The sequence below is a fragment of the Anopheles gambiae genome, chromosome 2, assembly GCF_943734735.2.
Source record: "Anopheles gambiae chromosome 2, idAnoGambNW_F1_1, whole genome shotgun sequence".
NCBI classification, from domain to species: Eukaryota; Metazoa; Arthropoda; class Insecta; order Diptera; family Culicidae; genus Anopheles; species Anopheles gambiae.
This window is the reverse complement of record NC_064601.1, coordinates 99025950-99043642: the sequence shown is the minus strand read 5'-3', so window position 1 is coordinate 99043642 and position 17693 is coordinate 99025950. Positions and strand designations below refer to the sequence as shown.

Below are 17693 nucleotides of genomic sequence, written 5' to 3'. Positions count from 1 at the left end.
ATTTTTACCTGCATTACTACACAAGCATTGACCTCCAGTAGCAAATGTTGTGTTCCTCATCGTAAAGATACACACGTAAAGAACCTCACCGTCTGAGCTACAACCGTGCCACACGCATTACTCAAACATTGTGTTGCCTTTTCTTTCGCATCGCCGCACAGGTCAGCTCGGCATTCGAGCTAAATCGCATGGACAGTGAGGAGTACCGCCGCTCCAAGCAGGTCGCCGCCAACAACAATGAGGGCGAACAGCACCAACAGCAGCAGCAGCAGCAGCAACAGATGCTTGCCATCACCGGGCCAAGCGGTGCGATGGACTCGCTGAAGCCGGAACGAGCGAGCAACGGTTCGGACGATACATGAGAATGGCTGAAACCATCCCCAGTGGCCAGTCATGGCTGCACCTCCACGCAGCGCACCTCCTTCCAGCGGTTTCGTTTTCGGTGCCCTCCGTGCCGTCACACTCCCAGCACGCCACCCCGTCTACCAATCTGCATCGCTTACGAGCCTTCTCGTAGAGCACCATCCCAATCGAGTGGGCTACTCACCACTCATCGTAAAGCAGCAACGCCTACCCTCCCGGGGGTTATTGTTTCGATGCTTGCTGCTGTGAGCAGAAATGGCTGCTAAAACCCTCGGCTACCCGTTGCAACGGAACCGACGTACCAACACGAACACGCACAAAACAAAAAAAATCACTTCTTAGAGACCTGATTTCGTTTGCCTCCAATTGTCCTTCCTAGAAGACGGCCCTTGTTGTCTGTTAATAGTGTACTGTTGAATAGTCGTAGCCAATTTCTCGCTCTCTGTCTCTCTCTCACACACACACACCTTCTCTCTAGCGCGCCCGTTCAAAGCTAGCAAATCATGCAAACGAGTTGGCAGCAAGCGTGCAGCTGTTAATTTTCTTGTTCAGATCAGATTCTGTAGCGCCTACCGTCCTTAACGGAAGTGTGCATACTCACTCATCCTCATTGCTCCCAAATGGGCCCAAAATTGCTCTCTAGTACAATCGGGTAGAGAGAGGCACTGTCTGCCGAAACGATCGTCCCTCGTTCCCAGCTCGCCCAAACGGTGCTACGCTTACGCTTTAGTGCAAACACTCAATCCGTTGCTTAGTTTTACTAGTTACATCTTCTATTCTTTATTGCCCTGTTATTTCTGGAGCCTTTACATCTCGAACCATTATCACTGGATGGTGTGTAAGGAGCGAAATGCTGAATAAGAAAATAAATAATGAAACATATTTACACGAGCTAAATGATAATTATCGATCAATAGTGAGCTGCTCTGAGTGTGAACCAAACGCCACTCGTCTGAACCCTTTCTTTGCTTCAGTTTCACTTGTACGATCTGACGCGTTACATTCGAGTGCTTGTAAAATATATCAACTCAGCCCCAAAAATGTCCACAACATCATTTGGCCCATTAAATAAAAAGCTTAAGATCCTTCCTCGCAAGCAGATTTGAGCCAGCAGCGTTTGAAATTTATTCCGTTTAGTATCAACACCACGCACCGACGCTGTTAGAGCGGCTGGTTGAAGCCGTAGAATTATAGCAAAAATGAATAAAGTAAAACGAGAGCAAGCAAATCGCTACAGTTACAGTTTTAATGATAGGCATTTTTTCTATACCTTATCTTTAATTCCTACTAGAGTTTAGAGTGAACCGGTGAGTTTGTTAAGAGCAGCGGTTAAGATTCAGTAGAGCAAACAACAAATTAAAAGGCAGCGCAGTAAATGAATCGAACTCAAACACGATGAAAACAAAATCAGAGAAGATACTAGTAAAACAACGTAGCACAAAAAAAACACACACACAAACACACTATTAAATGGCCAAAAACGGATTTCAATAGCATTAAGATGAAGCAGTGGGCAGCGGTCGAACAGCAGACGGCAACCCACGAGGAGCTGCACCACTGCGGGTGAAAGATTTCAATGCGTGCAGCAGCAAAAGTCGATCAAACACACCCTTTGCGAGATGCGAGCGCGAACCATAGAGGCACACTGCTTCCGTTCACGTGTATTGGGTGGTATTGATATTGGAACACAAAAGAACAAAATGTCAATTATTAATCTTAGAAATGAGTAAGTGACCAACAGGCGATGGGTGGTCAACGAAACGGCAGCACAACTCAACTCGCGCACAGCACAACAACATAATGACATAGCACACATGACACATACTAACGTACTAGCATGTCTGCGGTTCGGCTTCAGTTCGTTCTGGCGTTGTTATCATCCAGCAGGGTTCAGATGGCATGCTAAAAGAACACAGTATATAATATAGGTTTAAGGGTAGCAATGATGATTTCATGAAAGTTGTTTCAAGCGCAAAACATAAACAAACAAACAAACAAACAAGTATTTTACTTTCAACGGCAAACCGTCAGCCACCAGGGCTAGTAAACTTCGCCTATGTAAAACATATTTCTAACCTGGTGGGGTTTGTTGTTCATTTTAGCAAAGACTTAGATAACAAATGCGAAACTACACGAAAAAAGACAACCACATTACACACATTATGGAAATGGAAGTTTAAAAAACATCTTAACTCTAAGTAATATAATGCTCGATAGTAAAAAAAGGTAGAAGGAAGAAGAAAATAAAAAAAGATAAATGTAGAGATTAAAGCCCCAAACTATTGAACCTATGAAACAAAACAGCACACTAGAGCAATGCGAATCATAAAGAAAGAGAGAGAGAGAGAGAGAAAACAGAACAGAAAAAGAAAGCATAACGAAAGTATAAACAAGAAAACGCACAACACTCCGAACAAGTGCAGACAATAACGAAACGAAAGTAGTGTGAAGCGTGTAATGCTTGCAACAAAACAGCCACTAAACGAACAAATAATATTTATATTCTGTTGTAGACATTTTCACTGAATCAAAACTTATTAGCCCCAAAACAAAGGAAAACAAACAAACAAGAAAACGCTAAAACCGACAGGTGAAGGTTACTATTCTTCAAATGGCTTAAGTAACTGCTCGCGGTACTGTACCCTGTCTGTAGGGGGTTTGGATGGACAAAATCAAACCAACAAACAAACAAGAGAGAAATATATAATCGCACACTTGGCCGGTTGGCTTGGTAAGTGTATATGAAAGGTAATCAAAACGCATACAAAAGTAGCACAAAAACAACAAAAACAAACAAGTAAATGCAAGTAAATGCTGAACCCCAAATGCCATCAAAATACACTCGTGATATTACAAAACAAAAACAAGAGAACGGACAAGGTACGTACGAAGGTGAAATGGGAGCCCCACGACAGCTCGTCCGTTCGAAGGCTAATGAAGATGGAGTAATATAGCAAATAGGCGCTGCTTCAGTCGAGCGAGCATACAGATAGTTATTGATAAGATTACGCTAGGTTTAGTTAGTGTGGTAAGGTTAGTATGTGGTAAGATTTAGCCGGGATTAAGAGTTTCACCTAGATCAATGTTATGTAGACTCAGTTATCGTTGGCAACTGATGATATTTTGCTCCCTCCTGTTTGCAAGAATTTTTGTATTGTTTTACTCTCGACTATTTTTCTTCTTTAAAACAACGTATTTTTTGTTTAGTTTATGAATAAAAGTTCAACTATCACGTTTTTCTTATTGTTTTAATTATAGTTTAGTTTGGTGTTGTTGCTTTATTCATAATTTTTTGTTTAAATTGTTTTGGTTTTATTTTTTTCATTTCTTTTTCAAAATTCTTTCTTTCTACCAAATTCTACTGATTCTTTACCATTTTTACTGCATGTCTTTTGTATTCATCTGCCCAAATCTGTTTTTTGTATTCGTTTTGTTATCATTTCTTTATTCTCTAACATTGTTTCGTTTTTTTCTACATATTTATTAACTAATACCTTTCATTCACTAAATGTACCATCTTTTCTTCCGCCTTACTTTACTTCACTTTGCAATCAGTGGAGTGCAACGTAAACTTCTTCCTTCAATCGATCCCGGCGCTCACGGATACACTAGTGATGTAAGACTGTTCAACCTGTACATATAGCGAGCGATGCAAAAACTCAACCAAGAGACGGATAAAACGTTGTAAATTTCACTAATCAAAAAGGAAACACAGTTTTAATGCAAAGTTTCAGCAACCCTGTACATAGCGAACGGTGTTTGCTCACCGGTAAGAGAAATACCCGTTATAACTCCTAGAAAATGATAGTAAATATTAAAAAAAAGCATAATGCTGCTGTAAACCAGTCCCTCATCCCGAATGCACTAAAACCTCTACCACTGCGAATGTATAGCAACATAAAAGCAACATCGTTGTCTCGATAAGCTCATAATCGTTTATCACAGTGCATAATGGATGCATAAGTACGTCAACATTATGTCCTATTCCTGCCATTGGTAAGGAGGTAGACTTCAATGGAGAAACAAAATTTTAATTATCGTGAAGTAGTGTTTCGCTTTATTGTTCCATACACATTCGTTGCTTCGGATTAGCAGGTAGTCGTTTGGCTGTTAGCTTCGTATAGGGTTTCCCTGTTTTGGTTGTTTCCTTTTACCCGTTGAATGGTGTTAGAGTGTAAGCAGCGCAAATAGAAGAAGCACACACTAAAAAGACTAGGAATTTGTTTTTTGTTCGAATACAACACAGGCACTATTTGAATGCAGGCGCCAAGCCGTTTGACTAAACCGTCCCTTGCGTTTCCAGGTCTGTTCAGTTGTCAAAGTTCCTACAACCGTGCTAACGGCTACCCGACCAGTGCAGTAGTCGGCTTTGGTGGTGCTTAAAGTCACCTGGTTTTATCAAATAGAGAGCAAATTTAACATATTTCGATGCTGAACATTGATTCCCATAGTACACATATGTAATTATATCGTAACTTCTGCCTGCGCGAGCAAGGAGAAACGGCAGACACACAAAAAAAACTATCTATAAAACTAAATATAAAGAAATAAAAACATAGGGAAGAAGGTAAGATCGATGGTTGGAATAGTGGGAAGTAGAAAGCGAGAAGGTTCTCATCGAACGTATTAATTGTAGTTGAGCCAACATTTACTTGAAACAAAACTTTTTTTCGTTCTACAAACATTATTATATGTGTCCCTTAACATCAACAGACGAATTATCAAGTTTAGTTTTTATTACATTCATGATTAGATTAACCAATAATACAGCTTTCACGTTCTTTGATATGTTCTTTCACTTTGTTTTATTTTTTCATGTTTTGCTTTAAGAACGCTTTAGTAACTACAGTCATTCAAAGTAATTCAAATATCGTATCATTTTACTACTTCATATTTTTTTTTACTTTACATTTCAACGCCCTTAATGATTTTCAGTTTCAAGTTTATTACTTATTTGTTTATTACTGATTTAACATTCTTTTCTCTCTCTCACACACACACACACATTAACACGTTCCTATCTTTCAATTTTTACTTTACTTTACAAAACCAATTTGAAAATACATGATAACTTTACATAAAAAATAAAGGGATCACAGAAAATGGTACAAGAGCTTTACATGAACTTAAGTGTAAGAAATGAACTAAATAACCATAAACAATGATGCTAGCGATCGGAGAGACGATGTTATTTAAACCCAAACTATAGAAGAGGAAAAACAGAAACAAACCAAAAGAGATAAAACTATTAACCCTATACACAATTAAAGCACAGCTGTACACTCCACTGCGAACATGTTCTATGTATGTAAGGTGTAAACTAACAAATGGAAGATATGAGTTTTTAGGTGCAGAGTATTTAAGAAAAACACACACCCACACACACAATTTCTATGCTTAGGAGGTGGTCACAAAGGCTTAGAAAGAGCACAAGTATCGCACTAACTTAGAAAGAAAATAACTCTTTTTTTACAAAAAATTTATGAAAATATAGATAAAGAGTACAGAACTTCATCACTAAATTGAACAAAAAGAACAATTTTAGGTATGGACTACTTTTGTGTAAATTTTACCTTAATTTTGCTCATTTCCTATGCTTAGAATGCTTATTATTGAGTGGTCATTTCGAAATTCATAGTTACTAAAAGCATTGTAGAAGAGAATTTTATCACATTTACTTCCCTGTTTTGAGTGAGGTTTATTGTTAGTGGTAGAGGCCGATTTGCAAACAGCAAGCCGAAAGCTAGCAAATTAAGTGCAGATATTATAGCGAAACGAATCTAGCACAACTATTCATTATTATTGCCAAGGCTAGTTAACTAAGAAACATATATCATAGCGCAAATGTATAAAACGGTGACATCTTTCCACAGTAGCCCAGAGGTGTGTACATAGGATAACATCTTAGCTAAGAGTATATATCGAGTGATGCGTTAGAGAGCCGTTCGGAGAGCAAATTTAGCATAAAAGTTAAAGCGTAGATAAAAACTTTATTAAAAAGTAAGATACACACAGAGAGAGATAGAGAGAGAGAGAGAGAGAGCAAGAGCGAGAGCTAAAGTTATAAGCTGCTTCCATTAGTGCGTTCATTTTTGGCAAACTAAAATTGAAAGGTTTAGGCGCGGATGAGATCACTAACTAATCAGAGGTGCAGTAGTAGTCGTTTCGGCACATTCATTCAAGTTAGCAAGCAGCATGTGCAGCTACAGCAAAATAAAACAATAAATTTTAAAGAAAGCATTGCCAAGAAGCGGACGTGCAGATGTATTCTTACTAACCGGATCGGCGCCTAAACACGATACAATTAGAAAAAAAGATGAAATAAAACATAATAATTTAAAGCCTGAAGCGAAAGCAGCGTGCGCAAGCTGTAAACTATTGACGCAAACCGTAGCAGCAGCAGCAGAAGCAGCAGCAACAGTAGCAGTAGTGTTAATCGATAGTAATCAATTATATACTTAACACTCACACCCGACACAAACGCCCGACCGGACCGGTGTGAGGGTTTCTGTTTCGTTTTAAACCATTCGTTTCGTCATTATCAAAATGTGATACATTATTACGATTAGTCATGCGGATGGGCGCTGCGGCCAGCAGCCGAGTTGCATCGCAAGCGCCAGATACAGACGCATGCAAACCATACCTAGATAACCCATACCCATAGGACACTCTAAGACAAACGACATAAAGACAAGAAGAGCGGCAACTCTCCGGCACGGAGAGGGAGGGGATCGAGAGGGGTCAGTAGCGAGAAGAGAAGAGATCCCGAGATGAGCGCTAACGAAACACAAAACATGTAAAGTGCATTGTAGCATATTGCAGCCGCGTCGCCATGTACTGTGTAATATTTCCCCCCCTCGAAAATAATGGCTCGCTACAAAGCTGCGATCTTACACACTCAAACAGACACACACACATACACAAACACATGAACCCATTCCCAGGATGAAGAGACACATGAGCCAGCAGAAGGAGTAGAGAAAACGGGAACTGGAAATCAAACCCAACATTTATCAAACTTTATTATAATAAACAGAGATATTGTAGTGAACAAATGTGTTACGGCAGAACAATGCAACAGTCATGATGACTTGGACGAGCCAATGAGCATTACCATGCTCTTTAGTATATGTAAGAATAAGGTAAGGATGATCGACACATCACCTCCGGAAGAGTTTTATACGATGATATTTTACTTAGACGAAGGAAATATTTTCGTCTACATCAGTACATCAAAGATTAGCTTCTTATTTCAATGAAATTTGCTCTTCCTTTCTATGTCAGTTTTATGGTTCAACAACTCTGAAAGTACACCACGACAAATAAGTTCAACATCACAAACCTTAGTATTGAGAATGCTATAATAAAATTCGGGAGTGTAACGTTGCAAATAGAAAATGCACGTTCATTATACATGCATTAGTGCATAAGGTTAACTCGTTCGATAACTCTTAGTATATGTTTCAAAACCCGACTCATGCCATCACATTGGTTTCATCGTACGTTGATGTTTGCAAGGTATAACGTAGATCCAAAGATGAAAGCGTTTTAATCATAATCATCTTTATCAATAATCCAGGAACTTTTGAAATAATTCAACTAATAGGCAAAATCACGTTTATCCTTCAACCTTATGCACTAATGCATGTATATTGAACGTACATTGGAACTTCAGGTCTATTTGATATGCTTGCATGTGTAGAATATTCCTTGATGCATCAATATCTAAGTGTTTTGCATTATAATTTCATTACTAGAACACCTGCCAACAACCGCAAGTCCTGCAGTAGTGCAAAACACATTCGCTAGTTCACACTTGACAGTGGTTGACAGTATCCGATGTATTTTTAAACACATTTTTTTATGTCCTTCAAAGAATGAATAGCTAATTTTGATTTTTAATTGAAATTTAGATCGTGTATGATTGTCATCTTCGATCGTCGTACAGACTGCTATCTATTACTCCAGATCGTTCTTAATTTCTATAAAAATCCGTACCCATGCTTAGAATAATGTCTGTTCTGAAAGTTTTTGGAGTGTTAGTTATCGTACCAGTGTCGCTGGGTTTTTATCTCCCCGTTTCTAACATAAATGTCACCTTTTACGCACATACATTGCTCGAGCTGCATCGACAAGTGTGTCCTGTCATTGAATATCGTAATCTAGTGATTTTGTGGTTAAGTCATGACATCGTCATGGATGCAGTATTACCACACATAATCAGTGAAATTACCTACACCAAAACAGTTTCGAACGAGGTTATATTGAACATAACAAACGACAATATTTACCATAGCTGTAACCTGCTCCTGATCGATAGTTTGAATGATTTTGAGGTACGCATTGTTTCCCTAAAGTGATTGCAACGCATGCAACTTTATACTTATTTGTGCCTTTTCCATTGCAGATCGTAAATTCATTGCAAGAAAGTGTAAAAGTTATTCACTTCTACCCAAAATGGATACATGAGCTGACTAAAGCTTCGGCAAATGAGACCATGCTGCAGCTTGTGAGATTTGGCTATCAAGTAGTGTATGACCACAGCAACACAATAGCAATCTATCGTCGGAATAAGTATTCTAATCAGACAACTACAATCGATCCCAACAAGATCGCGGTTCCCGATGAGACTCGAGATATGCACGGCTATAACATAACAATGTACAACTATGAACCAATAAGTACCGTGATGACCTTTGATGCGTACTTTTTGGAACTGGTGTGTAGTAAGAGAAATGCGACTGCCATTCACATAACCAACTTTTCGCATCCCTGGGATATTTATACATCATTTGGACTGAATTATATGGACCAGAAGTGGATTATACCTGCGTTTGGCACTACATTTACAGCAATCAATGTTCCACGGGCCAAACCTAAGCCGATCGTGTCCGTACTGATCGATCCATTCGACAAATATGTATGGATAACCTACCTGATGCTCGTGCTAGCGATGGCGGTTACTATTTCACAGTTTGGCGAAATACTTGGTAGGTGCCGTTTTGTGGAGATTGTTCTGGAGCTGATCATGACGTGTCTAGCAGGTCCATCGCGGACCTATGGAGGGACATTTGAAAACCGATTGCTCACCATGTTTTGCCTGATGGGTATAGTTCTCATCTCGTCCTACCAATCGTTGATCATATCGTTCATGTCGATTGTACGGTACGGCTCTGAGATAAACACGCTGGAAGAGATTCGTGAGCAATGTGTGTTTGAAGATTACGATGAACCCAGATCCTTCGGCTTCAAAACATATCCGAACGGAACATACCTGGGATATGGTCTGGGATGCAGCTTTGAAATAAGTCGCGACAGTGAACCACTGACCATAATGATTACGTCAAATTTAATAACCGTCAGGCAGGGTTATGGCAAGGAAGATTACATACGGTATCGAATAGAAAAGTATCGATTCGCTAATGTTAGATTTTTTGAATATCCCATGTGTTTTGTGGTTCTTCCGCGGATTCGTGAGCTGTTTTTGTTTTACACTCAGACTGTCTTTGAGTCCGGTATATATGAATACTATTACAAAAACAAATCGACACCTGCATGGCTCTATAAACGGAACAAGTTTGCTAACGAGGTTGTGAACGTAAAGGATCTGATGTTGCTGTGGTACGCATACATGTGTGGGATCTTGCTGAGTATTGTATCACTTGTATTGGAAAAGGTGGTTCACAAAGAATTTAAAGGTTAGAAAAGATATCGAAAGGAAAGAGAAGATCAAGTTATGTTTCTTTGTTTGAATTTGGCTTTAAGATAACTACATTTTGCTATTTTATGTAATGCATTTGTTGTATTTACGAAGTAAAAGTTCTTGTATTTCGGTAATTCAGATAGTTCTAAAGGGTTACAAATTATTCTGGTTCACACACACGTCCGTACACCGTGGAGATCGCATACAAAGAGCGCGCACTTTCCTGGCTTCGGTTCCGACCCAAGCAGCAAACGTCAAACAACGCAACGCGTTTATGCCGACGGGTTAGCGTCTCCAACATTCCCCCGCTTTAACTGCGATGATACCCCTCCAACCACGCAGGCTGCTTCCTCACTCTCGTCGAGCGGCGTAGGCTTGCTTCTGTACCATCCGCAGGTGTCATCTCACGTTCCGCAAGATTTGTTGTAGTCGCTGCCGATGTTTCAGATGAGGATGCTGACACCGTTGTTCCAGACATATCCCAGGCATCTAATAACACATTCAGTGGCATTGGTTGCTGAGTTCGCCCTTCGTTGGTCTCTGCATTACGCATCCGAAGCTGGTTCACATGATAGCGCAAGGTCTTGCCATCGATTTTGACCATGTACATTACGTTACCCACGCGCTTGTCGACTACTCCAGATACCCATTCCCAGCCGTTTCGATGGTATCGCTTTGCGTAGACACGGTCGTTTATGGAGAAACTCCTCCTAGTAGCTTCGTCGGCCACCACTGGATCCGCTGGTCGAATATCGCGAAATGATGGACGCAACATCTCCAGAGACGTTCGAACCTTGCGATTTAACATCATCTCCCCCGGCGATTTTTGATCCAAGATTCTATTCGGCGTGTTCCTGTAGGTGAAAAGAAATTCATCCAAAGCCTCGTGCATCTCACCTCTACCCTCCCGAATCTTCTTGACCGCTCTCTTAAACGTGTCAACAAACCTTTCGGCTTGGCCGTTTGACTGCGGGTGGTATGGCGCAGTCCGCACGTGATGAATACCATTCTCCATACAAAAGTCACGGAACTCCGAACTTGTAAACTGTGTTCCATTATCGCTTACGACAGTTTCTGGTATACCAAACCGTGCACACAATCCCCGTAACATTTGAACTGTCGCTTGTGCTGTGGTTTGACGCGTTGGTATTATTTCCGGCCATTTCGAGTAGGAATCTACAACCAGAAAATAATACTCTCCCTCCATAGGTCCAGCGTAGTCAACGTGAATACGCTGCCAGGGGCCTGTAGTTTTTGGCCAATCTACTGGTGTGCAATGCTCTGGAGATTTCGCCGCACTTGCACACGACTGACACGTCTTCACTGCATTCTCGATTTCGCTGTCCAATTTCGGCCAATACACATACCCTCTTGCAAGCGCCTTCATGCGGCATACTCCAGGATGACCCTTGTGTAGCAGTTTTAACACTCGATTCCGAAGATTCGCGGGAACTACTACCCGTTCTCCGAAAAAGAGGCATTTTCCAACCGTAGATAAGGCCTCTCGTCGTGCGAAGAATTGCTTTAGGTCTTCAGTCTTCTCTTCACCCTTTGGCCAACCATTTTGGACGAACTGGAACACCTTCCTTAACAAAGGATCTGCTTGTGTACCACGCTCCAAATCTTTAAAGTTCAACGGTAGGGCTTGAGTAGCACTGGTTACTAGATGATTAATATCATCCTCTAGCTGGATACTAGCAATGACGTAGTCCTCCTCCGGTTTCTCGTGTCGGTCCATTAACCTGGACAGTATGTCGGCATTTCCGAAATTGTCTGTCGCAACATATTCGATTGCGAAATCGTAAAGAAGTAGTGCTAATGCCCAGCGCTGGAGTCTATTTGCAGTATACAAGGGAATTCCTTTACGTGAGCCAAAGATTCTAAGGAGCGGCTGGTGGTCGGTTTGGAGGATGAAGCGGCGTCCGAACAACATGCGGTGGAACTTTGTTACTGCAAACACGATTGCAAGACCCTCGCGATCCGGCTGGCTGTAGTTCATTTCCACCTTCGTTAGAGCACGAGCAGCATGCTGAACAACCTTTATGCTACCATCTGGAAACCGATGACTGATCGTAGCTCCAAGACCTACTGATGAAGCATCCGCTGACACAATAATTTCCTTGGAAGGATCATAATGGGTCAGGAGAAGGTCTGAACTTAAAATCTCCTTAAAGCGGCGAAAACTTTTTTCGCATTCAGCTGTCCACTGGAATTCTCCGCCCTTTTTCAAAAGAAGGTCTAAGGGGTAACGCAAATCTCTCATTTGAAACACAAATTTACCGTAATAATTTATCGCTCCCAAATACGAACGAACTTCGCTGAGCTGCGTTGGCGCTGGCATCTTCAAAATCGCTTCAATCTTTGCTGGGTCTGGTCGTATACCCTGCCGGTCTAGCAAATGTCCAAGGTATCGGATTTGGGGCTTCAAAAAGGAACATTTTTCTGCCCGTAGCTTGAAACCAAACTCCTCGATACGAATCAAAACTGCGCGTAAGTTTTTCAAATGACTTTCCTCATCAGCACCACCTACAATGATGTCATCCATATAAACCGCGACACCTTCTAATCCGCTCAACATTGAGTCAACGATTTGCTGAAATGCACCAGGTGCTGTCTTTACTCCCGGTGGCAATCTATTGAAACGGTAAAGCCCCTTGTGAGTGTTTATCGTCAACAACTCACGGCTCCTTTCACATACCTCCACTTGGAGAAAAGCTTCTGCTAAGTCAATCTGACTAAAAACAGCTGATTTTCCAATGGCTGTAAATATGTCTTGTGGTATAGGCAACGGGTACTGATGCGGCTGAAGCGCGTCATTCAGACCTGTCGAATAGTCGCCACATATTCGGACTGTTCCGTTCGCCTTCCGTACTACCACAATCGGAGCTGCCCACTCCGAAGAATCAGTGGGTGTTATTATGCCATTACGCTCTAACCTGGTCAATTCATCTTCAACCATCGACTGCATAGCATACGCTACTGGACGTTTCGGGCGAAATACAGGTTTCACGTCATCCTTCAACTGTAGACTAATTTTCATCTTATCACAACGACCAAGTTCGTTCGAGAACAACGATGGAAATTGCTGAATCACAGCTGCTGCGGCATCTTTAACACACCCAACGATGTTGCAAAAGGCATCAAGTGGCTGTTTCCAAAGCCCGAAAACATCCATACTGTCTGCTCCGAAAAGTAACAGTTCCTCTTCTACAACACGAACTAACGCTTCTTTCTGTTGTTTGTTAATCGTCATTTTGCAACAAAACTCACCTAGTAGCTTAAGCGGTGTTCCACTAGCTGTCCTCGCTGAAACGGATGCTAGACTCAATTTGGGACCTCCTATCTGACGCCATTTTCCCTGCGATATAATGGTGATATCTGCACCGGTATCCAACTGCAGTTTCAGCTCGCGTCCGTTTAGCGCAGCAGTGACATACTTTCGGCCAGCCTGGATTTTGTTCACTGTCACCACCCTTACCTTCGCTTTGTTATTGCGATAGCGAGAACGATTACGGTACGCCGTTTCACAAAATCCTTCCTTGTGACCTATCTCGTTGCAGTCCTCGCATTTGTGTGACGTAAAAGAACATTCTCGTGCAAAGTGTTGCCCTCCGCACAACCAGCAACTTACTGCTTTCGCTTCCTTGCCACCTCCTTTGATGTTTTGTTGTTTCGTCTCATTCTTTCTCACTGCGTTTACCTCATGCGCAGTGTTTGAGATAAGGTTGCTATCTTGGCGCAGGTTAAGCAGGCGTTGAGCTTCACCGGTTAGCTGATCTAACGTGATTTCACTGTTGTCCTCCATCTTTGAGAGCAGCCGAACTCGTACATCAGCATCCGCATCCCGTTTTAGACCACAGACAAACAACAGACATTTTATTTCCTCCTCTGCTATCCCCGCCAACTTCGCCTCAACAACCTTTTTATTTACGCGACACGCATACGCTCCGTACTCTTCGTGAGGCTCTTTCACTAGCTGCAAGCATTTAAACCGTTTGCACACGATGGACTCACGGTCTCCAAACAGTTTCTTCAGTTTCTCCACGGTGTTTTTGAAATCGAAGTCTTTCGGTTGTTTCGGCATGATGGAACTTATATAGCGTTCGTGCTCCGTAACGCCAATCTTACGAAGAAGAAGACGCAATTTTGCTCCGTCATCCAACCGCTTCGCATCGTCAAGAAACAAACCTTCGTATCTGCTATACCAAGCCTCGAAGTTTGTATCCTCCGTGTGGTGAAATTCTTTTATTTGCCCCGCAATGGCATCGATCGCTTTCTCCGATCCATCATCATTTTTTGTTTTCATCACCGACAATACACTGTTCAAGAGCTTTTGCTGGTTGAACATTTCAATTATCCATTGTTCTGAGCTTTCTTTTGCAGGTGGTTTCGACATCGTGGTATTCTCGTCGCCAGTTGTTGTATTTACGAAGTAAAAGTTCTTGTATTTCGGTAATTCAGATAGTTCTAAAGGGTTACAAATTATTCTGGTTCACACACACGTCCGTACACCGTGGAGATCGCATACAAAGAGCGCGCACTTTCCTGGCTTCGGTTCCGACCCAAGCAGCAAACGTCAAACAACGCAACGCGTTTATGCCGACGGGTTACCGTCTCCAACAGCATTGTTAAAAATAAATAATTCATGTGTCCTTCATTTCTTGATGTCAGAAAACGAGCTAATTAAAGAGACTCTATTGATTAAGCTTAAGCGTTAACTTATGTGTTAATTTTAGAATTCATACACAATTAACGGAAAAAATGTCACAAACGACATATTCAAATGTGTGAACCCGTAGCTTTCGAGCTATATATCGATTTGTTAGTGATAGAAGTCACAATTTTCATGAGCACAGGTACGATATTGGTAGTTAAAACAATCTGGAGAACAGGAGAACAATCTGATCGTTGAAAGTACCAAATTTGCGCGCAAGGATATTTACAAGATCACGTCGATGTCCCTGGATAAAGAAACTTCCAATCAGATCGGCCACGTGTTAGTAAGCCGCCGACGACGTTAGATTTCAGAACACATGGAGCAGCTAACATCGATTCCGGCCACTACTTGTGTGGCTTAGTGATACGTTGTAGAATGTGTGGCCCCACAGCTTGCCCCCGGGCTATTGGAGGCGGAGATAACACGCAGCCTCGGCTCAACACGGACTTTATAAGGGACAAAACTGTTCAACAGGCATTCAAAGCCGCTTTAGACGAGTCGCTACTACCAATAAACACGGCTGAATCTACGAGTGAGAGTTGGAGCACTCTAAAACCAAAAATTAGTAAACAAAATTAATATGAAAGATACTCGCACCACGTCGTGGCAACACCAAATTTGGCTGTATCGACGAAGAATGCAGACAAGTGACCGAACGTAAGAACAATGCATACCGAGCAAAGCAGCAACAACATAGAATGTGGGCATGCGTTGAAGAATATACAAGGCTCAGACGCGAAGAGAAACGAGTTCACCGCTCCAAAACCTGCAGGAACTCAAGCAAACCTGAGAAACATATTGACCGACACGAATGTTTTACCAAGCAATAGATATTGCAACAGGGATGGAGATCTGGTTAGTAACCAACCAGTGATCCTCTCGCGCTGGGCTCAGTACTTTGAATTACTGAATTATGAATTACTCAAAGACCAGTTTAACGAACAGATGCTCCACTAGCAAATAGTGTCATGCGAGGCCAAAGGTCAGCAACGCAATAGCATGGTAGTTGAGTTGCGCGCTAGGATGCTGGCTGCCAACCGGTCACTCTACAGCATGAGAAAGTAAGCATGTAAGTAATAAAGTACATTAAAGATTTAGATTATTTATCTAATATTACTTCTATATATCTATAGGATAGTATGTTAATGTTCTCTGTAAACGATGTAATTGTAGTTTAATTTAGATATATTTTTAATAGTTTATCAACTCTGATAGTACAACTCAGTTAGTCTAACATCACACACCTTATTATTGAGAATGCTTAAACAAAATTCGGGAAAGTAACGTTGCAAATAGAAAACATGTGCGATGGCACTTACCGTATGTTTCAAAACTTGACCCATGCCATCACATTGGTTTAATCGTACGTTGATGTTTGCCAGGTATAACGTAGATCGAAAGATGTAAGCGTTAATTTTAATCATTATCATCTTTATCAATAATCCAGGAACTTTTTAAATAATTCAACTAATAGGCAAAATCACGTTTATCATTCAACCTTATGCACTAATGCCTGTATATTGAACGTACATTGGAACTCCAGGTCTATTTGATATGCTTGCATGTGTAGAATATTCCTAAATGCATCAATATCTAAGTGTTTTGCATTATAATTTCGTTACTAGAACACCTGCCAACAACCGCAAGTCCTGCAGTAGTGCAAAACACATTCGCTAGTTCACACTTGACAGTGGTTGACAGTATCCGACGTGTTTTTAAACACAATTTTTATGTCCTTCAAAGAATGTATAGCTAATTTTGATTTTTAATTGAAATTTAGATCGTGTATGATTGTCATCTTCGATCGTCGTACAGACTGCTATCTATTACTCCAGATCGTTCTTAATTTCTATAAAAATCCGTACCAATGCTTAGAATAATGTCTGTTCTGAAAGTTTTTGGAGTGTTAGTTATCGTACCAGTGTCGCTGAGTTTTTATCTCCCCGTTTCTAACATAAATGCCACCTTTTACGCGCACACATTGCTCGAGCTGCATCGACAAGTGTGTCCTGTCCTTGAATATCGTAATCTGGTGGTTTTATGGTTAAGTCATGACATTGTCGTGGATGCAGTATTGCCACACATAATCAGTGAAATTACCTACACCAAAACGATTTCGATAGCGGTTCGAGAAAACATTACGGACAAAGATTTATTCTACAGCTGCAACCTTCTCTTTATGGATAGTTTGAATGATTTTGAGGTACGCATTGTTTCCCTAAAGTGATTGCAACGCATGCTACTTCATACTTATTTGTGCCTTTTCTATTGCAGATCGTAAATTCATTGCAAGAAAGTGTAAAAGCTATTCACTTCTACCCAAAACGGATACATGAGCTAGTTAAAGCTTCGGCAAATGAGACCCTGCTGCAGCTTGTGAGATTTGGCTACCAAGTAGTGTATGACCACAGCAACACAATAGCAATCTATCGTCGGAATAAGTATTCTAATCAGACAACTACAATCGATCCCAACAAGATCGCGGTTCCCGATGAGACTCGAGATATGTACGGCTATAACCTAACGATGTACAACTATGAACCAATAAGTACCGTGATGACCTTTGATGCGTACTTTTTGGAACTGGTGTGTAGTAAGAGAAATGCGACTGCCATTCACATAACCAACTTTTCGCATCCCTGGGATATTTATACATCATTTGGACTGAATTATATGGACCAGAAGTGGATTATACCTGCGTTTGGCACTACATTTACAGCAATCAATGTTCCACGGGCCAAACCTAAGCCGATCGTGTCCGTACTGATCGATCCATTCGACAAATATGTATGGATAACCTACCTGATGCTCGTGCTGGCGATGGCGGTTACTATTTCACAGTTTGGCGAAATACTTGGTAGGTGCCGTTTTGTGGAGATTGTCCTGGAGCTGATCATGACATGTCTAGCA

At 41.2% G+C, this 17693-nt stretch overlaps 1 protein-coding gene across 20 annotated transcripts in view; it reads left to right on the top strand.

Annotated features, from left to right (window-relative positions):
• Window positions 1-3599, top strand: part of LOC4576494 (potassium voltage-gated channel subfamily KQT member 5) — a 263147-nt gene extending 259548 nt beyond the window's left edge. For all 20 annotated transcript variants that reach the window (XM_061644922.1, XM_061644921.1, XM_061644920.1 and 17 more), the window contains one exon: window positions 162-3599. In XM_061644922.1, coding sequence (XP_061500906.1) covers window positions 162-362 — 201 coding nt within the window. In that variant the 3' untranslated portion in view covers window positions 363-3599. The remainder of the gene's footprint in view (window positions 1-161) is intronic.
• The last annotated feature ends 14094 nt before the right edge of the window (window positions 3600-17693 follow it).